The following is a 25931-nucleotide window of genomic DNA, read 5'->3' as shown; positions in this document are numbered from 1 at the left end:
TCAATTCCCTTAAAAAATTTTGAAACGTGATCCACAACCACACTATAATATCACTGTAAAGCTACTTAGCTTTAACCTTTTAAGACTGAGGGGTCTACACCTCTCTGCAGTGAATGCCTCGACTAGATATTTCCACATGATCTATTGTTATCTTGTCAATAATCATAACTTTATTCTACATTATTCAGTTAAAACTATGAAATTTCATTTATTACACACCATCTACACAAAAAATAATCAAAATGCAAGAACATTTAACCTCCTGAGAATTAAAATGAATGAAAATTTATTCACCTCTTTTATTAGCCCAACATTTCTAGGTCTACGGACAGTAGTATTAACCATTTTATTTCCCACTATACTATTTCTAACCTCCAATCATCTAATTAGTCATCTACTGATCTCCATTCAACAATAGTTCAACTTGTACTAAAATAATAATTACCCATAACATTAAAGGACAAACCTGATCCCTAATACTAATATCCCTAATTTTCTTCATTGCCTCGACCAATCTCCTCGGGCTTCTACCCTATTCATTTATACCAACTACCCAATTATCAATAAATCTAGGTATAGCAATCCCCTTATGAGCAGGCACAGTCATTACAGGCTTCCAGTTTAAAATGAAAATCTTAGCCCACTTTTTTACCACAAGGCAGACCCATACCACTTATTCCTGTATTGGTAATCATTGAGACTATTAGCCTATTCATCCAACCAATAGCACTAGTTGAGTGATTAACAGCCAACATTACAGCTGGCCACCTACTATACACTTAATCGGAGGAGCCACACTAGTACTATCAACTATTAGTCTTCCCACAGCTTCAATTGCTTTCATTATTTTAATCCTACTAACCATTCTCGAATTCACCATAGCCCTTATTCAGGCTTATGTCTTTGCACTACTAGTAAGCCTCTATCTACATGACAACACATAATGACCCACCAAACACATGCCTACCATATAGTCAACCCCAGTCCCTGACTATTAACAGGGGCTCTCTCAGCTCTTCTAATAACATCTGGCCTGGCCATGTGATTTCACTTCAACTCTATGACTCTTTTAACCCTAGGCCTACTAACCAATACACTAACTATATAACCAATGATGATGTGATATTATCCAAGAAAGCACATTTCAAGGCCACCATACAACAATTGTCCAAAAAGGCCTCTGATATGGAATAATCCTATTTATTATCTCAGAAGTATTCTTCTTTGCTGGTTTATTCAGGGCATTTTACCACTCTAGTCTAGCTCCTACACCAGAATTAGGGGGACATTGACCCTCAACAGGCATTTTTCCCCTCAACCCCTTAAAAGCACCCCTCCTGAAAACATCTGTATTACTTGCATCAGGGGTTTCAATTACTTGAGCTCACCACAGCCTAATAGAAGGTAGTCAAAAACAGATAATTCAAGCACTATCCAACATTATTACTTTAGGTGTTTACTTCACCCTCCTATAAATCTCAGAATATTTTGAAACCTCCTTCATTATCTCTGATGGGTTACCTCTTACCTCTCCACTGTCTCTGATGGGTTACCAATTACCTCTTACATTTTTTATTACTATCACATAGAACCATCTTGAAATATCTTATTCCAGGCCCTAACTTAACTACCTCTTCCTGAGATGAGAATTACAGTAACCTACATGGTATTCCTATTTCTATAAACTTATTTTGCACAATGATACCAGATAAATGCTTGAAGAGGTTTTCATAATAAAATTATCCTAAAATAACAATAACAAGAACAGCATTTGTAGGGTGGTTGCTATGTGCCAAGCACTTTACTGATGTTTTAATTCTTGTAATAATCCCATGAGGTAGGTACCATTATTACCCTCATTTTACAAATGAGAAAAGCGAAGTTTAGAGACACTTAATTAACCTACCCAAGGTTACACAGTTGCTATGTGGTAGAATAGAACTCAAACAGGCAGACATATTCCAGCGGTCACATTCTTAGTCATTTTGCTCTATTATTTCTACATATAAATATCATTATTGCCTACAGCATTTAATCCAAGTTCCTTTCTTTGGCTTTAGACACCTCAAAATCTGATCCAATCCTAATTATACTTCATTGTGTAGACTTACTGTTCTCTTCTACATGTCATCTTCCTATATTATTATTTTCTCTTCTAATTCAACAGCAATTCATCTTAATGATACATTTTGCTCTGTACGGCATATAGTTGGATAAAGAAATATACTCTCAAGAGCATTTATATTTTGATATATAAATTTGAAGCATCTACATTTATTATGACAACAGGACATACCCAGATTCAAATCCTGATTCTGGAACTCTTTGCTGTGTGATTCTGGTTATGTAACACCCCACTGCCTCAAATTCATCACAGTAAAATGGAGATAACAATATGTCCCTCAGGATGTTACTGTGATGATTAAATAAGTTAATTAAATAAAGTTTTTAGAAAGTTTAGAATCCTTTCCAACTGGTTCCTTCACTGTGCCAAGAATCTTTCATGACTGACAACATATCTACTCCAAATTAAAAACAACTTAGTTACAATTGTGGTACAAATCAAAACTATAGTATTTTGATAATCATGGTTGATTAACAGAGATGGCAATCTATGTACAAAGAAAAAACAATGCAAAACAGATTCTTTTTCAAGGTAAAATAAAAAAGAAGACAAGGATGCCAGAGTAGACCTTTCTGTATATGTAGAAAAGCACTGGATATTTTAATGTTAGCATATGTGAATGTAGGAAGTTCTAGGAAGGCTATTATTTTATATTCAAACAGAGAGGACTGTTAGGTTGACTATCAGAGGTTTCCTTATATTGAGTATAAACAGCAAGGGGGGGTGGAAAAAAAAGAAAAGTTAATTCCTATCGCACTCCAGTGAAATATTTTCCAGATACCAACTTCTGCAAAGTTTCTATTCTCCAAACAGCTAAAAAAAATCTATGTAGAACATCCCATATTTTTGTTTCTATCAAATAGATACAAAATACATGGATTTTATTATCATTTAAAATGGTCCAATTTTTCAGCACAAGTGTTGATTTCCCCTTCTTCTAAAAGTGTCTAGACTTTTCACTGGTAATCATCATTTCCTTACTCTCAGTATATGTGTTAAAGGCAAAGATAAATCCATTCCCAGCTCCAGGAAGAGGCATTTGGCTGAAGCTCTGGTCAGTGAGAGCTTTGCACATATCGCCCACTGAACTAGTATGGGAATAGGCATAATGCATGAGCCAACTGGTTTTAATCAAAGCAAATCCTAAGATTTTTGTGTGCATTACTAGAAAACACGTGTTCTTTCTCTTGGACTTGGAGCTCAGAATATAAAATTCAAGCTCATGTATAGGGGACCTGCCCCAAAGTGAAATCAACATAGATTTCATTATATATGCAACACTAGATAGCTAACATAAACTGACATCGTAATGACAATTTAAGTTCCTACATCAAGCTGGCATAATGCGAGATACCACTGGATTCTTCAGTTACATCAGCCAATTAATTTTTATATGGCTTAAGCCAGTGTGACTTGGGTCTTCTGCTACTATTAACTATATGATTCCTGACAAATATATGTGTGATGGAGGAGTCACTTATAACAATGAAATAAAAATACATACAGTTAGTACTTGCTTACCTTTTGGTTTAATAAAGCACTTGCCAATTTTTGTACTTCTGAACTCAATAAAGTAGTTCCTCTGATGACTTTGCTGAGAGCAGCAAGAGACTGGTGAACACTTTGTACTAAACGAATAGCATTAAATTGTTCAAGAATGATGAATGACAGTATTGGAGATCCTTGTCGATCGTTAGGAGGAGGCACCTTCTGATGTATCAGGTTTGAATTCTAAAAGAAAAATGTCATATTTACTGAATAGTAACACAGATCACTGATATATAAAACGCTTTGAAACTTAGTTAAACCTTTTGTTCTATTCTGTTTTAAAAACTATTTTGAAATGCTTTTATTTTATAAATGGTCAAATGTATTAAGTCAGCAAATACACAGGAAGGGAATTCTGGAGTTCCTCAACATTTAAAGTGGTGTGTGGGCCAGGCGCGGTGGCTCCCATCTGTAATCCCAGCACTCTGGGGGGCCGACACAGGTGGAGCATTTGAGGTAAGGAGTTTGAGACCAGTCTGGCCAACATGGTGAAACCCTGCCTCTTCTAAAATAAAAAAAAAATTAGCCAAATATGGTGGTGTACACCTTAACTACAGCCACTCAAGAGGCTGAGACAGGAGAATTGCTTGAACCCCAGAGATGGAGGTTGCAGTGAGCCAAGATTGTGCCACTGCACTCCAGCCTGGGTGACAGAGTGAGACTCCATCTCAAAAAAAAAAAAAAATGGTGTGGGAAATGAGAATTAAGAATAGTGAAAGGGAAACCACATTAAGTAATAGTAGGGTAAGAAAAGAAAGTAGAAAAAATGGCATCCTGTAAGTCAATGCAAAGAGATCAGAACAGCTGCAATAGTACTTGACCACTACAAAGAGAGCAGAAGAGATCATGGTTTCAAAATAAAATGTGAATGGACATTTATTTCAATTTGAAAATTACAACACAAAACCACAGTACAACCAAAAACGAAATCTTGTGCTCAAGATCAGTGAACGTTATATCTTAATATTTATTTCCATATATATGCTTTAACAGGGGCTGTGATATATGACAGTTCTGGGGTTTCTTAAGAAAAACTGAAGGAATCCCATTTGTTTCAAAACAGCTTATGTTAGTAAAAGAAAAAAATCACTTTCAATAATTAAAACAAAAAGATCAGTTTCAATAATATTCTAAAAGTGTCAAAGAGCTACCAAGAAATAATTTTGGAAAGTGCTATTCTCTTACCTACTACTCATTATCTTAATTTTCTCTATGTATTCTGCTTACAATCTTCATTAAGGATCCCTTCTCCTCATTCTACTAGTTGCCGCATTGATGAGTCTATGGTGGCACTGTTGCTTTTTCATCTATTTAGCATAATAAGTAATTTAAGCTACCATGGTTATTGCCATTAAATAAATCAACATTAAGTAAATTTTATTAGCATAAAATCACTCCTAAAAGCAGATTCAGGCTATGAGCTTAAATGTTGACATTTTTATCCCTATCACTGCTATATTTACAATATTAATACTCTGAAATCATTTTTGAGATACACACATACTGAATCCAGAGGGGGAAAAAGTCTATTATAAAAAATTAATTAGAATTAACTACTTGTCAGAGCATGCAATAATATTTAGCACATCTCCATCCTAAATCAACTAAGTAATAAAATTCAAATAAAATTTGAGTTATAGACCTTCTGTAATCCTTTATATTAAAACAGGGTTCCTGGAAGTAAATAATACGTGGTATTTAAATATTTATCAAACATATATTAAGCAAGAGTAACAAGTACTAATTTAGTTTGTTTCAAAGTATATTTTGTGGATTTTAATCCATTTTATTAGGTTGATAGCACTGTTTGCACTGTCACTTAATAGAACAAAAACACTCAAACTTAGATCATTGAAGCAAGATTCCATTTATCTACAATCCAAGAAAATAGGTAGCTAAATGTACTAAACATTTTTTATTTATTAACTTTTTCTTGACACGGTCTTACTCTGTCTGTCACCAAGGCTGGAGTGGCTCACTGCAGCCTTGACCTCCCGGGCTCAGGTGATCCTCCCACCTCAGCCTCCTGAGTAGCTAGGAATACAGGCACCCGTCACCATACCCAGCTAATTTTTGTATTTTTTGTAGAGACAGGTTTTGCCATGTTGCCCAGACTGGTCTCAAACACCAGGACTCAAGTGATCAACCTGTCTTGGCCTCCCAAAATGCTAGGATTACAGGCATGAGCCACCATGTCCAGCATAAACTTTTTAAAAGGTTGATTTAGCAATCCCCACAATATCCAAGCTGAAACTAACTCAATTCTAAAAATAAATACAGCTGCTTTAAACATTCTCAAAAGAGGAATGGAGCATATTTATGCAATAGCAGCATGTTAAACTGTATGTTATACGGTCTTGAAAATAAACTCAACATTTGTAATTCAAATATAGCTAACAATCACAAAATGAGTATGTTACAACAACTATGCAGTATGCTTTTTGATGAAACTAGCAAGTGACAGCCATATGTTTACTCAATTGATTACTAGGGTTTTTTTTTTTTAATGAGTAAATACAATTGATTGAATTGTATATTTTTGAAGGATTGCTTTTGACATTTTAAAGTTCATCTTGTCCTTATAAAGCTCAGTGTATACAGACAAAATCATTATCGGACCATGGAGCTGCTAGGAAGGAATAAGGTTTTCTTAATTCCTTTCTGTCTGCCTTTCTTTCTCTCATTCTGTCTCTTTCTCTATTTATTTTTATTGATTTAGATACAAGTGCAGGTTTCTTACATGTATATAATGCATAGCGCTGAAGTCCACACCTTTAAAGTACTCATCACCTATAAAGTACAATGTTCACTATTCAGGTATTCTTTCAACCCTTACCCACCTCCCACCTTTTACAGTGCCCCATATCTATTATTCCACTTTGTATGTCCATGTGTACCCACTGTTTACCTCCCATTTATAAGTCAGAGCATGTGGTATTTGACTTTGTTTCTGAGTTATTTCACTGAAGATAATGCTCCATCCATATTGCTACAGAAGACATAATTTCATTCTTTTTTATGGCTGAGTGGTACTCCATGGGGGTGTGTGTGTATACAGGTTATCAATATTTTAAAACTTAACTATTAAGCAAGGAAACTCATTTAGGCGAGAAAAATTTGTCTAATTTGGTACAATTTAGGTGTGAAACCAGGTTGTTTGTGTTTTAACTGAAATAATTTCCTAGGTGGGATACTATTTTAGACCTAAGTGAATGGATGACACATGAAAGCAGCATTCTTTTTGTTTGTTGATAATTGAGCTTTTAGAAATGATTCTCCCTCAGAAAGAGTTTTTGTCACCAGAGTACACTCAAGCAATGGCTAGACCAGAGTTTAGCATGTTTATCTGTAAAAGTCCAGATAGTAAACAGTAAGGCTTTGTGGGTCATAAGGTCTCTGTTGTAACTACTCAATTATGCTGTTGTAGGATGAAAATAGTCACAGATAATATAAACAAATAGGCATGACTGAGTTTTAATAGAACTTATTTACAAAAACTAGCAGCAGGCTGGATTTGGTCTATTCCTGAGCTGTAGTTTGCCAGCCTCTCAACTAGATTATCATTTGTACAAGGTGTTTTGGGGATTGATATAGAGTCTAGATAACATCAGAGTCCTTCTCAAATATGTGACTCAGTGAAATTCCTAAGATGTAAAATGTAGCCCCTGCTGTGTGTATTTATCCACAGCTTATAAAACAGTAATCAACAAATGGACAAAGGTATGTTTTTCCAGATTATATGATCACGTCTTGGTTCAATGTATGTTTTCTATGATAAGGAAGATAAAGATAAAAAAAGACTCGAACAGTCACTTTAAAAAGCAAAAAAGGAAATTAGAAGCAAAAACAAAGTTGGAGTGGCTCTGTAAGGGTTAAAGGGAAAAATACCTTCACTTCCATGTAATGGAAATTCTACCTTTGCCCTCAAGTAACCCTTCATTCCTCTTTAGATAATCATTTCCTATCATCTGGGCAGAAGCCCTTCCCAAGTCTTAGTCCACATAGTTCTGGAAGAGTTGATTCAACTCAGTTCCACAAATTAATTTGTAATTTGAATTGGGGCTTAACTAATGAGAGTGTTCCATTCTCCTGACCACAGTGACTGGTTCAGGGATGGTAGCATGACCAAACAGAGAAAATGAAATGTGCTAAGAATTCTGCTGGGTATTCTGAAAAATAGGTAACTGTTTCTTTCTACTAGACTTGAACCTCAGGGATCATAAGTTAGAGAATAGCTGCAATAATTCTGTGATAATAAAGAGAGGCTGTATGAAAAATGGTGCCAATACAGACGAGAAGTGTGTGTGTGTGTGTGCGTGTGTGTGTGTGTGTGTACATATATATAAATATATATGATATATATGTATATCAATGATACAATGATATGTAATATACATGATCATACATATGTATATATTCCAGCACATCAGATCTTTCAGAATATATATTATATATGAGGATATACATAATACATAATAAGAAATATATATGTATATATAAATCACTGGGTCCTCATGACATTCTTTCAAGTTTCTTGAAACAAGCTATGAAAAAAACATTTTAATATCTTTTCAGTCATATACACCATAAATTTCCATTTTTCACATAAGTCAGTTTGAGCTGAGTTTTCCAATTACTTGCAATCTAAAATGTCTTAACTGATTAACGCAAGTTCAACAGACAACTTTCCCAAGCATCTACAATCAGAAAGGTCAAAATATTACACATCTGGATTAAATTATGCCCATATCTGCATATCTGTACATTATGTACATATCTGCATTAAATTAAATCCACAAGTGGATTTCTGGCAAAACTATGGAAAGAGGAGGGTAGGGAAGAGAATAAAAAAGGAAAGAAAACAGCATTATGAGTTTGGTGAGTTCAAAGAATTGAAAGATTATAGAATTTCTGGCCACCCATTTCATAGGATAGCTGGCTGCCTTACTGTACCAAAAGCCAGTTATTAGTGGACAGAGCTTAGATTTCTAAACCTTTTATACCTAGTAACAACTATAGTCATACCTCAGGGGATTGGATCCTCTCTCCTCTCACAGCACAGGGTATCCACATCGCAATTACTTTTGCACCAACCTTATTTCAAACAAAAGCTCCTTTGTATTAGCTCTATTTGTCCACTAATAACTGGCTTTTGGTACAGTAAGTCAGATGGCTATCCTATAAAATGGGTGACCAGAAATTCTATAATCTTTCAACTTTTTGAACTCACCAAACGCATAATGCTATTTTCTTTCCTTGTTTATTCTCTTCCCTACCGTCCTCTTGGTATTGAGCCTCCCTCAATACCAAAATCCATGGATGCTCAAATCCCTTATATAAAATGGGGTAGTATTTGCACATAAACTGCACACATAATCCTGTATACTTTAAATAATCTCTAGGTTACTTATAACACCTAATACAATGTAAGTAAGCATTATGTAAGTAGTTGTTATACTGTATTGTGTTTTTTATTTCAGGATATTTTCAATCTATGGTTGGCTGAATTTGCAGATGTGGAACCTACAGATTCAGAGATTGGTATTCCTTTTCATATGAAATTGTCAAGTGGATCAAATAAAACCCAAATAGTCATGTTTTAGTTGTAATTAAAGATATGTTATTTAATTGAGCAAGCAGAATTCAACCAGGGAAAGTATGTAATAAATACCCAATAAATTGTTTAACTCAGAAGTGTTGAAGAGCTGAAATAAAGGGCAAAAACACAGGAAACTAGCAGATCGAGTAAAGCCAAGGCTGAAAGTGAAGGGGAGTTGATATGGTTTGGCTGTGTCCCCACCCAAATCTCATCTTAAATTCCCACATGTTGTGGGATAGACCCAGTGGGAGGTAATTGAATAATGGGGGTAGGTCTTTCCCGTGTTGTACTCGTGATAATGAATAAGTCTCACGAAATCTGATGGTCTTATAAAGAGGAGTTCTCTTGCACAAGCTCGCTCTCTTTGCCTGCCAGCATCCACATAAGAAGTGACTTACTCCTCCTCGCCTTCCGCCATGATTGTGAGGCCTCCCAAGCCATGTTAAACCTCTTTCTTTTGTAAATTGCCCAGTCCTGTGTGTCGTTATCAGTGCGTGAAATGGACTAATACAGGAGTGTTCTGAAAGATCTGAGGCATGGAAGCTAATGCTATTACGTATTTCTAAAAGAAAAATCAAGAGAAACCTACAGAACACTAATACAAAGGAGCTTTTGTTTGAAATAAGGTTGGTGCAAAGTAATTGTGATTTTGCCATTTTAATAAAAACTATGAAACTCTCAAGGCATATGAAATTAGCAAATAATTTTAAAGCAAATTATTTTTAAAGTGGGCTATTAATAGAAAAGATGGCACATTAATACGAATTTTTATTTCTAGGAAAGTATTTTTAATATGATATCTGCTCCATAATTTGGCCTGAGGAATGATTCTGCTCTGTGAAGCTATCAAGTAAAGAGGTAACCTAGTAGAATAATACAGTAACAATACAATCTCACATTAAGAGGCCTAACACAGACCATGATATTTAAGAGGAAGAATGGCTAATTTTCATGGAGTACTGACTATGTCAGGCATATGCCTTTCCGTGCAAAGTTATTTTGTTACATTTTAAGTTTTGGCTGGGTGCCATGGCTCATGCCTGTAATCCCAGCACTTTGGGAGGCCGAGGTGGGTGGATCACCTGAGGTCAGGAATTTCAGAGCAGCCTGGCCAATATAGTGAAACTGCGTCTCTACCAAAAATACAAAAATTAGCTGGGCGTGGTGGTGCACACTTGTAATCCCAGCTACTCGGGAGGCTGAGGCAGGAGAATCGCTTGAACCTGGGAGGCGAAGGTTGCAGTGAGCTGAGATCGCAGCATTGCACTCCAGCCTGGGTGACAAGAGCGAAACTCCGTTTCCAAGAAAAAAAAAAAGTTTCAGGAATATAAGAGTGTGAGAGAAGGGTGGGTGATGAAGAATAACATAGAATATCATACATCTGAGATTTTTGTACCTGCTTAAAGGAAACCAATAGGAAGACTTTTTTTTTTTTCAAAACTGACTTACACTGATAAGTTTATCCTTTCCTTCATGCCCACCTAAAAATCAAATGATGTATATTTTTCCATGAAATGCCTTTTGGTGTGCTTTATGTGCATGACTGATTCTTAGAAAGCCAATAAGACAGCCCAAAATACGTGTGTGTGTGTGTGTGTGTGTGTGTGTGTGGTGTGTTTTAAAGCATGAGGAGAGCCCAACTGCTCTCAAAGAGTAAGCTGGTTGGTTCAATAACTTTATGGCTAAAAGGAAGAGTTAGCATTTCAATAGCTACTGTACAGACTCAATGAGAAAACAAAAAATAATTCCAACACCACATAACATCACCGCTGAACAAAAAAAGGAAGTCTACAAAGCATAATCATTTAATACACATCTATAACTTATTTCACAGATGCTCAAAATAAAGAGATTATTTCAGCTTCTAGTTCAAGTACTGCTAGCTGCTGCTGAAAACAACCAAAAATGTTGAATAACATATTAAAGCATATTCTTAAATGCACCCAAATTTAACTATGAGTTCAGAAGTAAGGCATGATTATTCAGAAAGCTAAGTGTTGAGTTTTTAATCTTCATCTTTATTTACCTCATCTTGAATGTGAATAGAGGTATTCTAGATCACAGATTTCTTATTAATTCTCTCATAGTAACTAAGTGTGTTGCCCCTACCGTCCTGCCCCAGGCCTTATTTCTGGGGCAGCCACATGAAAACCAGATCAATTATCCTATTCAAATAGACAGATCTTCCATTGGATAGGTACAAGGGGTAGAGAAAAATGGTTTTTCTCTGCTTATAAAGAGGAAGAAGGCAGCTGTTCTCTTTCCTTTGAAAGGGGATGTCTAGGGAATGTAATGTGAATGAATTCTAAAGAACACTGTGGTATGTAAATAAAATCTCTCCAGGAGCCAGATGACCTAGAGATGATTCCAAGTTTTAGAGCTTTATTCCTTTTGATATGTAAATATTTAAGGAGATAATGCTATAGTCCCTCCAGGACTCTGGATTTAATATAGGAATTTAGGCCCTTTGGCCCTTTTCTGGAAGCTAATATAAGTTTTATTATCCTTTCTGATCAGACCAATAAACTAAGCAATGGCCACAAATTTAATTCTATGGTAGATGAAGAGTCATAAGACTAGAGTTTTTTACAGAGCAACAGTGAGAATGTAACACGTTGACAGATCAGATTCAGTGGAAAAAAACAGTGAACTAGAAGATAGTTCTGTAGAATTTATTCAGAATGCATCATGTAGAAAAAAAGATGGAAATTATGAGAAATAAGACACATGATGAACAGGGAGAAAAAGGTCTAGTATATATCTAATCAGAGTTCCAGAAAAGAGATATAGTGAAGTAGTCAAAATTTAAAGAATAACTCGGATGTTGATAGTACTGATCAACACCACTAATGAAAACTCAAAAAACCCATTAAATCTTACCCAAGTTTTTAAAAAACTGAATTAAAGAGAAAAAGAACACAATTCCATGCTCAACTTCAACAGTGTAACTGCAGAAAATCAAGGTAAAGATATTTTAAAAGCAGCAAGAAAAGATAAATCAAAGAAGCAAAACTTGACTTCTCAACAACAGAAACCAGAAAAGACAGAATTCTGTCTCAACTCTACCTTCAGTATAATGAGACATTAGGTGTTAATACAGAATAACATACCCTTTAAGACAGAGGGCAAATTAAAGGCATTTTCAGATAAATAAGAACTCAAGAGTTTACAACCAAAAGATACTTTCTACACTACAAGCAGATGCAAAGTGAAACCAAACAGAATGTCTGAGATGCAGGAAGAAATAAAGAACAATACAAGTGATAAACATGGGGCAAATCCAAATAAGCATTATGTACATGACTACAACAACAAGAAAGACTAAAATATAAAATCATAACTGCATATAAAGTTGGAATTGAGTACAATATACTAAGCTTCTTGAACTCTCTGGGAGTTATGCAAATATACTGAGTTTAACTTTGATAAGCTATGTATGTACAAAAAATATATAGAATACCAACTAAAAAGTAAAAAATGCGTGTAAGTTGTAAACTAGGAAAAAGAAACATTAGAAAATAATCAGTCCAAAGGAAGATGAGTAAAAAAAGGTAGAAAACATATAGAATGTATAATTAATCCAAATTAATGTAAACAGACTAAATATTCCAGTTATAGATCAGGCATAATCCAGCTATAGGCTCTTTATAAGAGGCACCCATTAAAAAACTTGAGAAAGTTAGCATTAAAAGTATAAATTAGGATATATCTAGCAAAAAATAACCAAAGAAAACTGATATATATACATTAATATCAGAAAAATAGGAAAAACATAAGCGCTAAAGAGAATTACTTTATGATGATAAACGTTCAATATATTAAGAAGGGATAACATTCTGAACCTGTATAAATAAAACAAATGAACAAAATACCATTTTGTGTATGTGTAGTAGTATAAGCTTTGAATTAAAACATTTTACACTAAAGGATAAAATGGGAGGACAGCAGTCAACAATAGCAGAATATTCGTTCTTTTCAAATATAACGAAATGTTATTGCATAGTGGGCCATAAAGCAAATCCCAACAAATTTCAAAAGATTACTGTCGTAAGACCATATTCTCTAGTCATAATATAGTTATACATAATAGAAATCTATACCTAAAAGGTAATCAAGACAGTAAGGAATGAGTAAAAAATGGAGCATAGAAGATGAAGTTACCATGAAATTTGGAAAATATTTAAAACTGAACAATAATGAAAACATACCTATCAAGCTGTGGGTTATAGTTAAAATAGTGCTCATAATATAGCCTTCAATGCTTTTATTAATATTTTTAAAAGGAGAGGCTGGGCGTGGTGGCTCACATCTGTAATCCCAGCACTTTGGGAGGCTGAGGCGGGCAGACCATGAGGTCAGGAGATGGAGACCATCCTGGCTAACACGGTGAAACCCCGTCTCTACTAAAAATACAAAAAAATTAGCCTGGCGTGGTGGCGGGTGCCTGTGGTCCCAGCTACTCAGGAGGCTGAGGCAGGAGAATGGCGTGAACCCAGGAGGCAGAGCTTGCAGTGAGCCAAGATCGTGCCACTGCACTCCAGCCTGGGCGACAGAGCCAGACTCCAACTCAAAAAAAAAAAAAAAAGATTTAAAAGGAGAAAGAATTACCAAATTAACCACCCAAATCAAGAAGCAAAACATTAGAGAAAAAAAACAATAAAGGATGTGCAAATGAAAAGGCATATTCTATTATGTAGGAGGTATTATCTCTCAGCATATATGTTTGTGAAGCTGGGGCTAACTCTGCAAACTGAAGTTCTCCTTTACAGATGATGTCCTGTTAGGTTCTGCCAGTGGGATTTCTATAGAAGAATGGGACGCAGGAATAGAGGAAAAGGAACTTCCTTCTTCCTGTTCATTTGAGATTCTTTTCCGTACCCTTCCAACAACAGCAGTTTGCTCCAGTATCCAGCTTATTTTGGCACCCTTGGCATCAGCCAAAGAATCCCCCCACCAAACACATCAGTACTTCTGAAGAGCAGCACTCCCTCCTCAGAGGTCTAAGTCTGGCTCCGAGGGGTCTTTCTCCAATTCTACATTCAGATTACCTCAGACTCTTTGATTCCCTTTGTTCCTCTAGCTCTAGGGGAGGCAGCTGCTTCCTGCAAATATCTCAGTTATTCCACTGTTCCCTTTTGGCTTTTTGAGCTCTCCAACATGTGTTACCAATTCTCTATATTAAATTATCCATTAAAATACCTAGTATTTGTTCTACTTTGCTGACTGAAACGCTGTAAGTAAATGACATAATTTTTATTAACAAAAGGAATGAAACATATCAGTTTAGGAGGAGGGGCATAGATAAAGTTTTACTAAGAACTAAATTCAAAGCGAAATCTTTCACCTGGGACATACAGAACGGTGAATTAGTTTGTGGAGTTTCAGAAGTGTTAGCAAAAAGAAAGCTCTAAGCACAACTGAGAAATGCTTTCATCCAACTAAGGTATGTATTACAAATAAGTATCGTACCACAAAGTTTTGAAAAATAGTATATAGCAATCATTTTATGACTCACCTTGATTAATAGGAAAGAAAATTGGACAAGACTCTGAGAGGAAGAAATTACCAATTTTAAAGATATTTTTAGTTCAGCAACCTAAGAAAGTACTATTTTTGTTACTTTCTTAATTTTATTTAACTTCAGCATATTCTTTAGAAATTAAGCTATTCCAAGTCTACAAGTTTAATTTGGCAGATACATAAATCTAGGGAACATTCTGGACAAAAATATAGTTACTGGTTCAACTCTTGTTCAGAAAAAAAGTCTATCACCTATTTTTCTCTCGACAGATTCTACCAGCCCAAAAGAGATTGTTTTATATGCACCTCTTATCATATGGGTAATTTAAATGAGAATTAATGGGAGTTCCGAAGCTATATAAAGTAGACGTAAATTGGTTAGAATGTCAGTAATTCTCAATAGTTATCACCATCAACCAGGTATTAAAAATTGCTGGGTGGTAGCTGGTATATAATAAAAACTTTAGAGCAAGAACTGACCTTTCAGAGGCATACATGTAGAATACTAAAGAAGATTAGATTCTTTGGGTGTTATACTTTTCAGTATTTTGCTTTTCAAATTATTGTTTTCAAACTTACTGAATTTTTCAGAATACCAGGAAAAATTACACAAAAACAAGATGTTAAAGTGTGCATTTGAACAGTTTACACAATAATGAGTTAACCATTAACACAAAGTAATGTTAAAAGTTATATACTTAAATATATATTTTACCAAAAAATATAGTCACTGACATCACTAAAAATGTGAAGACACAGTCTTAATCTTCAAGCATGAACGTCTAAATTAATAAAAGATCGAGCGCAGTGGTTCACGCCTATAATCCCAACACTTTGGGAGGCTGAGGTGGGTGGATCACGAGGTCAGGAGTTCAAGACCAGCCTGGCCAAGATGATGAAACACCATCTCTACTAAAAATACAAAAATTAGCCGGGCATGGTGGCAGGTTGCCTGTAATCCCAGCTACTCAGGAGGCTGAGGCAGATAATTGCTTGAACGTGGGAGGTGGAGGTCGCAGTGAGCCGAGATCGCGCCACTGTACTCCAGCCTGGGCGACAAAGCGAGACTCCATCTCAAATACATAAATAAATAAAATAAAATAAATAAAAGATATTGAATATGGCAATGTCACAAACACTACTAGTGCTTGTTATGCCAGGCTTTTATAAATGCGCAAATCCTTAAAAAAATAAGAATGATGATAATGTTTAATCTATGAAAAGTCCACGTTTCAAAAGCTGTGATCACAGCTATTTGTTATTAGATCCATATAGGATCTCTGTGAAGGCTGATTCTACTTTTGAAACATGTTTTGACTCTTCTTACTTTATATTCACACTGCCACAATACTAAAGTCCCCACCCACCTTGCTCTTAGAACATTATAACTTCTTAATTGGTTTTCAGGTCTCAATCTTCTTAATCTAATCTACTATTTACATCCTCATCGATTTTGCCTTTAGAAAACACAAACCTTTTATATCACCTCCATGCCCCTTCTTATAAGTTCTGTTATATCCTCCTTGTCCAAAGGATAAAGCAGAAGCACTCCAGCATGATATTAACCCCTTTCCGACCTAGTTCTATTGGCAACAGTTAGGTTAGAATAACAAACATGGCAGGTATTTTCTTTTCCCTGGAATAACATTCCACCTTTTTTTGTCTAAAGAATTCCTTGGCCAGGCATGTTGGCTCAGGTCTGGAATCCCAGCACTTTGGGGGCTGAGGCAGGTGGATCGCCTGAGCTCAGGAGTTTGAGACCAGACTGGGTAACAAGGTGAAACCCCATCTCTACCAAAAATACAAAAGATTAGCCAGGCTGGTGCCATGCACCTGTGGTCCCAGCTACTAGAGAGGCTGAGGTTGGAAAGACTGCTTGAGCCTGAGAGGCAGAGGTTCTAGTGAGCTGAGATCGCACCACTGTACTCCAGCCTGGGTGACAGAGGGAGACCCCATCTCAAAAAAACAAACAAGATTCCTCATCACGTAGCCTCCAAAAAAAAGTCTTCCTTGACTTTCCTATCAGCAGAATTAATCATTCCCTCATCTGGGCTCCCAAAGAAGATTATAATACCTGTACTCTTTTTTGTGTGTACCTATTGCATATTAGTTCCTCAATAGATATTTAATAAATAAATGAACAAATGAGAAAACAAATGACTGGAGAGGGAAGTGGTTATTACGTTCTTTTACCCATGAGAAACCTAAGAAAAACTTCAGAAGTGATTCAGACAAGTCCAAAGGTAGTGCGTTATCTTGACTGTTTACAGTCAGTTACAGAAGTTTACAGTCAGCTAAATTCCTGTAAATACTTAATGGGAAAAGATGAGAACCTGGATGACCTGCTGCTCTTTACTTTTCAACAAAAATTGACTTATTTTTGTTAAAGTGTAACTATTCTATTAAGTTTAGCTAGTAATTAACTATAACCTGATAAAAACGATAAACTCTAAAACTAAAATGTAGCCTTAAGTTCTTTCATTTGAATCATTTATACACTTTAAAATTCTCCCCAAATAAGATAATTCCTGTTTATTCAAGTGCCATATCTTAACTTGCCTAGTTTAAAACATAACTTTTATGGAAATTATTAAGTTATATATTGGTACTAGAAATACAGAAGGGGAAGTAAGTAACAACTGAGAAGGCTTCTGGAGCATGCTGGAGCATTATCTGATTTTTATTGGTTAAGCATAGTTAGGATATTCCAGGAGAAGGAAAGAGCATTTACAGTCCTCACAGAATCTGTCATGGTTTGTTCATGCAACAATAAGATCTGCTTTACTATAGAAGAAGCTTAGAAGTAAGGTTGGCTAAAGAACCAAGTTATGGAGGGGAAAAAAAGGTTTTCCTTAGAAAAATAAATGTTATATTAATAAAGGATGATTTGAAAGGAAGTAAGAGTCAAAATTTGGAGTTTTCTGCCTTAGTCCATAAGGAATATAAGCCTCAATCATGGTAATGGCTTTGGGAAGAAAATGGGAGGGGTAAAACTATAGCAGAATGAAGAGGAAAATATTTGATAAATTTCGCTATTATGAATGTAATATAAAAATTTTGGAAAACTTTATTTTACAAACAAGAATTAAAATGGAATTTTAAAAGTTACCCTGGTTTATACTCAAAATGAAAAACTATCTCCCACTTCCAAATCTTGTGTTTGACAAAATAAAAGGATACCGAACACAGAAGATGGCACAACAGGACTCCACTGCACTCCAGCCCGGGCGACAGAGCAAGACTCTGTCTCAAAAAAAAAAAACAAACAAACAAACAAACAAAATCTGAAGTATCTAAGCAGTCCTAGCCATCACATTGGCCCGAAAATCTACTCTCTATTTGCAGTCTCCCAAACGCTTACCCTAATTAGCTCATTTTGAGTTAAGTGAATTGATTTCTCTTTAAACAAATGGTAAGAGCTTTTTTTTTTTTTTTTTTTTTGATACGGAGTCTCGCTCTGTCACCCAGGCTGGAGTGCAGTGAAGCAATCTCGGCTCAATGCAAGCTCCGCCTCCCGGGTTCACGCCATTCTCCCGCCTCAGCCTCTCCGAGTAGCTGGGACTACAGGCGCCTGCCAACATGCCCGGCTAATTTTTTTTTGTATTTTTAGTAGAGACGGGGTTTCACCGTGGTCTCGATCTCCTGACCTCGTGATCCGCCCGCCTCAGCCTCTCGAAGTGCTGGGATTACAAGCGTGAGCCACAGCGCCCGGCCCAAGAGCTCTTTTCTTAACCAGAGCAAAGTAAGGCAGCCAGTCCTACAATGTTAGAACTTAAAGCAGAGAACTGAAAATATATATGATAAATTATCATAAGAAAATGAAAGAGCAAAGTGACTTCTAGCATGACATTAACAAATGAGGCTCATAACTATACTCTGTTGCCTGTGTGAAAGGAAGGGATTTGGGAGTGAGTAGGGTAAAATCGGGATAGAGATGTACAATTCTTAATATTAATGACAATTATAAATATTTGGATCATAATTTTTTTTAAAGTTTATGCTCAGTATTAGTGAAGTTAAAATAACTTTTTGGACTGCATGTGCACATCTTTGCAAGAAAATGTAAAAAGCAGCCTTCAGCCTGGCATGGTAGCTCACGCCTGTAATCCCATTACTTTGGGAGGCCAAGGCTGGAGGAATCACATGAGGCCAGGAGTTCGAGATCAGCTGGGCCAATATGGTGAAACCCTGTCTCTACTAAAAATACAAAAATTAGCCAAGTGTGACGGCACATGCCTGTAATCCCAGCTCATTGGGAGGCTGAGGCATGAGAACTGCTTGAACCTGGGAGGTGGAGGATATAATGAGCCAAGATTGTGCCACTGCACTCCAGCCTGGGCAACAGAGCCAGACTTTGTCTCAAAAGAAGCAATCTTCACCCTATGTAAATGTAAAAAGTAACTTCAAATTCTATCAAAGTAACTCTTCCACCAAGATATGGAGAAGAAAAAATTATTTGTATTTTGCATATTCATACTGGAAATAAATGTATAAGAATGTAAAAGATTAGTTTCATTTTTAGTTTAGACATTTAAAAACAGACATATAACTAAATGATTAGTTTTCCACCAATATCTATAAGTATAATCAAAAGATTAAAAAGTACTTATTTAATAAGAATATTAAATTTTGGTAAATATTATGTACAATAGTCTAATCTCTCTTATATGATGTTACTTTATTGAAAATAAACTAAAAAATACAATGGAGTGCTTCGAAAACAGACCAGAACAAGCAGAAAAAAAAGAGTCTCTGAACTTGAAGACAGGTCTTTTGAAATAACCCAGTCCAAGGGGGAAAAAATAAGAGGAAAAAAAGAGTGAAGAAAGCCTATGGGTCTTATGGTACACCATTAAGTGAAAAAATATTTGTACTACATGAGTGCAAGAGGGAGAAGAGACAGAGAAGGTCACAGAAAATCTATTTCACAAAATAATAGCTGAAAACTTCCCAAGTCTTGGGAGAGATATGAACATCCAGATCCCAGAAGCTCAAAAAGCCCCGATTATATTCAACCCCAAAAGTTCCACATTTCAATCCAACTGTCAAAAGTCAAGGACAAATAATTCTAAAAGCTGCAAGAGAAAAATGTGAAGTCACATATAAGGGAATCCCCACTAGACAGTCAGATTTCGCAGCAGAAACTTTGCAGGTCAGGAGAGAACAGGATGAGAAAGTATTGAGAAAAAAAAAAAATCAGTCAACAATGTAATATCCAGCAAAAGCTATCCTCCAGAAATGAAGGAGAAATAAAGACCTTTCCAGATAATTAAAAGCTGAGGTAATTCGTCACTACTAGAGTGGCCTTACAAAAAATGATAAAAGCACATGAAAGTATAAAACACACCAGTAGATGTTAATTTATAACAAAGAATACTGAATTGCTCTAATAGTGCTATGCAAATATTTCAATCCTTTAGTATGAAGATTTAAAGTCAAAATGGTGAAAAAACAGCAGCTACAAATAGTGGCTAAGGAACTCATCATACACAAAGATGTAAATCAAGATAACACAAATATAAATGGGAGACAGAAAGGTGTGTAGCAGTGTTATGCAACCAAAGTTACATTATCAGCTTAAAATACTCTATTACAACTACAGGATTCTTTATGTTAGCCCTATCGTGAAAACAAAGAAAGAAATTATAACAGATACACAAAAAAGAAAAAAAGTAAACAAGGCTTAGCAACGCTGTTGAAACAACCAAACCAGATTTAAACAAGAGAAGAAAGGACCAAAGATCTAAAAAACAACCAGAAAACATTTAGCAAAATGGCTGAAGTCTTTACGTATTAATAACCTTAAATATTAATGGGTTAAATTCTCTGTATTAGTCTGTTCTCACATTGCTATAAGGAATTACCTGAGACTGGGTAATTTACAAAGAAAAGAGTTTTAATTGACTCACATCTCTGCCTGGCTGGGGAGGCCTCAGGAAACTTACAATCATGGCTGAAGGCACCTCTTCACAGGACAGCAGGAGAGAGAATGAGTGCCAGCAGGGGAAATGCCAGATGCTTATAAAACCATCAGATCATATGAGAACTCACTCACTATCATCAGAACAGCATGGGGAAAATTGCCCCCATTATTCAATTGCTTCCAACTGGGTCCCTCAAACAACACATGGGGATTATGAGGATTACAATTCAAGATGAGATTTGTGTAAAGACACTGCCAAACCATATCATTCTGTCCCCAGCCCCTCCCAAATCTCATGTCCTCACATTTCAAAACATAATCATGCCTTCTCAACAGTCCCCCAAAGTCTTATTCCAGCATTACCCAAAAGTCCAAGACCAAAGTCTCATGTGAGACAAGGCAAGTCCCTTCCACCTATGAGCATTTAAAACCAAAAGCAAGTTAGTTACTTCCTAGATACAATTGGGGTACAGCCATTGGCTAATACACCCATTGTAAATGGGAGAAATTGGCCAAAACAAAGGGGCTATAGGCCCCATGCAAGTCCAAAATGCAATAGGGCAGTCATTAAAGTTCCAGAACAATCTCCTTTGACTCCATGTCTCAAATCTAAGCCATGCTGATGCAAGAGACAGGCTCCCATGGCCCTGGACAGCTCTGCCTCTGTGGCTTTGCAGGGTACAGCTCCCCTCTCCTGGCTGCTTTCACAGTTGGTTTTGCGTGTCTGTGGCTTTTCCAGAAGCACGGTGCAAGCTGTCAGTGGATCTACCACTCTGGGGTCTGGAGGATGGTGGCCTTTTCACAGCTCCACTAGGCAGTGCCCCAGTAGGGACTCTGTGTGGGGACTACAACCCCATATTGCCCTTCCACACTGCTCTAGCAGAGGTTTTCCATGAGGGCTCCAACCCTATAGCAGACTTCTTCTTGAACATCCATCTATTACCATACACCCTCTGAAATCTAGGCAGAGGTTTCCAAACCTCAGTTCTTGTTTTCTGTGCACCCACAGGCCCAACACCATGTGGAAGCTGCCAAGGCTTGGGGCTTGCACCCTCTGAAGCAACAGTCTGAGCTGTATCTTGACCCTTTTAGCCATGGCTGGAGCAGGTGGAATGCAGGGCACCAAGTCCCAAGGCTGCACACAGCAGGGGGGCCTTAGACCTGGCTCAAGAAACCATTTTTCTCTCCTAGGCCTCCTGGCCTGTGATGGGAGGGGCTGCCATGAAGGTCTCTCTGACATGCCCTTGAGATATTTTCCCCATTGTCTTGGCGATAGTGTTTGGCTCTTCATTATACAAATTTCCATAGCTGGCTTGAATTTCTCCCCAGAAAAGGGGTTTTTGTTTTCTACTGCATCATCAGACTGCAAATATTCCAAACTTTTATGCTCTGCTTCCTCTTGAATGCTTTGCTGTTTAGAAATTTCTCCTGCCAGATACCCTAAATCATCTCTCTCAAGTTCAAAGTTCCACAATTCTCTATAGCAGGGGCAAAAAGCCACCAGTCTCTTTACTACAGCATAGCCAGAGTGACCTTTACTTCAATTCCCAACAAGTTTTTCATCTCCATCTGAGACCACCTCAGCCTGGACTTCATTGTCCATATCACTGTCAGCATTTTGGTCAAAGCTATTCAACAAGTCTCCAGGGAGGTCCAAACTTTCCCACACCTTCCCTTCTTCTGAGTCCTCCAAACTGTTCCAACCTCTGCCCATTACCCAGTTTCAAAGTTGCTTCCATGTTCTTGGGTATCTTATAGCAATGCTCCACTCCTAGTACCAATTTACTGTATTAGTCTGTTCTCACATTGCTATGAGAAAACACCTTTATAAAGAAAAGAGAGAGAATAAGTGCCAGCAGGCGAAATGCCAGAAGCTTATAAAATCATCAGATCTCATGAGAACTCACTCGCTATCATGAGAACAGCATGAGAAAACCACCCCCCATGATTCGATTACCTCTCACTGGGTCCCTCCCATGACACATGGGGATTATAGGGATTACAATTCAAGATGAGATTTGTGTGGGGACATGGTCAAACCATATCATTCTCCAATTAAAAGATATAGTGTGGCTGAATTGATAAACAAGACCCTACTATATGTTGCCTACTCATTAAAGACAAATGGACTGAAAAGAGATGGAAAAAGATATTCCTCATGAATAAAAACCAAAAGTGAACAGTAATAACCAAATTATATAAAATAGAACAGATTTTTAGTCACAAATAATTTTAAAAGACTACGGAGTTCATTATATTAATGTTAAAGGAGTAAATTCAAAAAGAGGATGTAACAACTGTAAATATAGATGCACCCAACGAAGAGCACCAAAATATAAAAAACATATATTATTAGATCTACAAGAAAACAGACACTGCAATATAGTAATAGTAGGGGATTCCAAGACCCCACTTTCAACAATGGACAGATCATCTAGACAAAAAATAAAAAACCATTGGACTAAGATTGCACCATAGACCAAATGGACCTAACAGACACCTACAGAACATTCTATCCAACAGCTACAGAATACACATTCTTCTCAACTGCACATGCAACATTCTCAAGGACATGTTAGGCCACAAAATAAGTCTTAAGAGATTTAGGAAGAGAGAGATCATATCAAGTAACTTTTATGACCACAATCATATAAAACTAGAAATCAACAAGAAAAATTTGGGAAATTGTAAAAATACATGGAAACAAAACAACATGCTCCTAACAACCAATGGGTCAATGAAAATCAATACGCATTTTTAGTTAGACTAAGAAAAAAAGAGAGAAGACTCAAAATCAGAGTCAAAAAAGAGGACATTACGACTGATATCACAGAAATACAAAGTATCATAAGAGAATATTATGAGCAACTATATGCCAACAAATTGATAACAGAAAAAAGTGGATAAATTCCTAGACACATACAATCTACCAAGATGAATTATCAATTAAAAAATAGGGTCAGGCATGGTCACTCATGCCTGTAATCCCAGCACTTTGGGAGGCCAAAATGGGCAGACTGCCTGAGCTCAGGAGTTTGAGACCAGCCTGGACAACATGGAAAAACCCCATCTCCACAAAAATTAGCCTAATATGGAGGTGCACGACCATAGTCCCAGCTACCTGGGGGGCTGAGGCATGGGGATTGCCTGAGCCCAGGAAGTTGGGGCTGCAGTGAGTCAAGATCACACCACTGCACTCCAGCCTGAGTGACAGAGCGAGACCCTAGCTCTAAACACACACACACACACACACACACACACACACACACAATTGAACAAACCAATAACAAGGGTGGAAACTGAATCTGTAATAGAAGTCTTCAAAGAACAGCTCAGGACCTGATGACTTCACTGCTGCACTCTACCAAACATTTAAAGAACTAATACCAATGCTCTTCAAACTATTCCAAAAAAATAAAAAGGAAGAAACAATTCTAAACTCATTTTACAAAGCCAGCATGACTGTGATTCCAAAACCAGAGAAGGACACAGCAAAGAAAAAGCAAACTACAGGCCAATATCCCCAAAACATAGATGTGAAAACTCTCAAAAAGATACTAGCAAACTAAATTCAAAAATACATTAAAAAGATCATTCAGTATACTAAAGTGGGATTCACCCCAGGGATGCAAGGATGGTTCAACATACACAAATAAATAAAAATGACACACGTTAACAGAAGGACAAAAGCCACATGATCATTTCAACAGACACAAAAAAGGCATTTGACAAAATTCAACATCCCTTTCTGACAGAAAAACTATCAACAAATTGAAACAGAAGTTATCTACCTCAACACAAATAAAGGCCACACTTGACAAATGCACAGATAACATCATACTGAATGTTAAGATCAAGAACGAGATAAAGGCCGGGCATGGAGGCTCATGCCTATAATCCCACCACTTTGGGAGGCCTAGGCAGGCAGATCACTTGAGCTCAGGAGGTCGAGACCAGCCTAGACAACATGGTCAAACTAGAAATACAAATATTAGCCGGGCATGGTGGTGCATGCCTGTAATCCCAGCTACTCAGAGGCTGAAGCATGAGAATTGCTTGAGCCCAGGAGGTGGAGGTTAGTTACAGTGAGCAAGATCGTGCCACTGCACTCCAGCCTGAGAGACAGAGTGAGACCCTGTCTCAAAAAAATAGAACAAGACAAAGTTGCCCACTTTCACTACTTTTATTCAACATAGGAATGAAAGTTTTAGCCAGAACAATTAGGCAAGACAAAAAAAAAAAAACCCCAAGTGGGAAAGGAGGAAACCAAATTGTTCCCATTTGCTGACAACATGATCTTATATATAGAAAACTCTAAAGACTGCACCAAAAACTGTGAGAAGAAACAAATTCAGTATAGTTTCATGATACAAAATTAACATACAAAAACCAGTGGTGTTACTATCCACTAATAGTGAGCTATCTGCAAATAAAATCAAGAAAATTTCTACTTCATGTTTGAAGGATATTTTCACTGGATATACTATTCTAGAATAAAATATTTTTTTCATTCAGTACTTTAAATGTCATGCCACTCTCTCCTGTAAGGCTTCCACTGAAAAGTCTGCTGCCAGATGTATTGGAGCTCCATTGTATGTTGTTTCTTTTCTCTTACTGCTTTTAGGATCCTTTCTTTTTCCTTGATCTTTGAGAGTCTGATGAGTAAGGGCCTTGAAGTACTCTTCTTTTGATTAAATCTGCTTGATATTCTACAACCTTTTTGTATGTGAATACTGATATCTCCCTCTAGATTTGAGAAGCTCTCTGTTATTATCCTTTTGAATAAACTTTCTACCTCTATCTCTTTCTCTACCTCCTCTTTAAGGCCAATAAGTCTTAGATGTGCCCTTTCCAGTCTACTTTCTAGAATCTGTAGGTGTGCTTCATTGTCTTTAATTCTTTTTTCTTTTGTCTTCTCTGACTATATTTTCAAATAGTCTGTCTTCAAGCTCACTTTCTTCTGCTTGATCAATTCTGTTATCAAAAGGCTTGAATGCATTCTTCAGTATACCAGTTGCACTTTTCAGCTCAAGAATTTCTGCCTGATTCTTTTTAATTATTTCAATCCCTTTGTTAAAATTTATCTGATAGAATTCTGAGCTCCTTGCAAATCAATAAATGTAATCCAGCATATAAACAGAACCAAAGACAAAAACCACATGATTATCTCAATAGATGCAGAAAAGGCCTTTGACAAAATTCAACAATGCTTCATG

General features: G+C 36.6%; 1 protein-coding gene and 1 pseudogene across 3 annotated transcripts in view; one reads left to right on the top strand and one right to left on the bottom strand.

Annotated features, from left to right (window-relative positions):
- The window catches only part of DYNC2H1 (dynein cytoplasmic 2 heavy chain 1), a 388044-nt gene that overhangs the window by 84649 nt on the left and 277464 nt on the right, over positions 1-25931 (bottom strand). For all 3 annotated transcript variants that reach the window (XM_032167257.2, XM_032167258.2, XM_058446233.1), the window contains one exon: positions 3647-3856. In XM_032167257.2, coding sequence (XP_032023148.1) covers positions 3647-3856 — 210 coding nt within the window. The remainder of the gene's footprint in view (positions 1-3646; positions 3857-25931) is intronic.
- On the top strand, positions 275-944 carry LOC116476868 (ATP synthase subunit a-like; annotated as a pseudogene).

Source organism: Hylobates moloch, unplaced genomic scaffold (assembly GCF_009828535.3).
Source record: "Hylobates moloch isolate HMO894 unplaced genomic scaffold, HMol_V3 SCAFFOLD_11, whole genome shotgun sequence".
NCBI classification, from domain to species: domain Eukaryota; kingdom Metazoa; phylum Chordata; class Mammalia; order Primates; family Hylobatidae; genus Hylobates; species Hylobates moloch.
The sequence above is the reverse complement of the archived record's forward strand: the minus strand, read 5'-3'. Positions and strand labels throughout refer to the sequence as shown.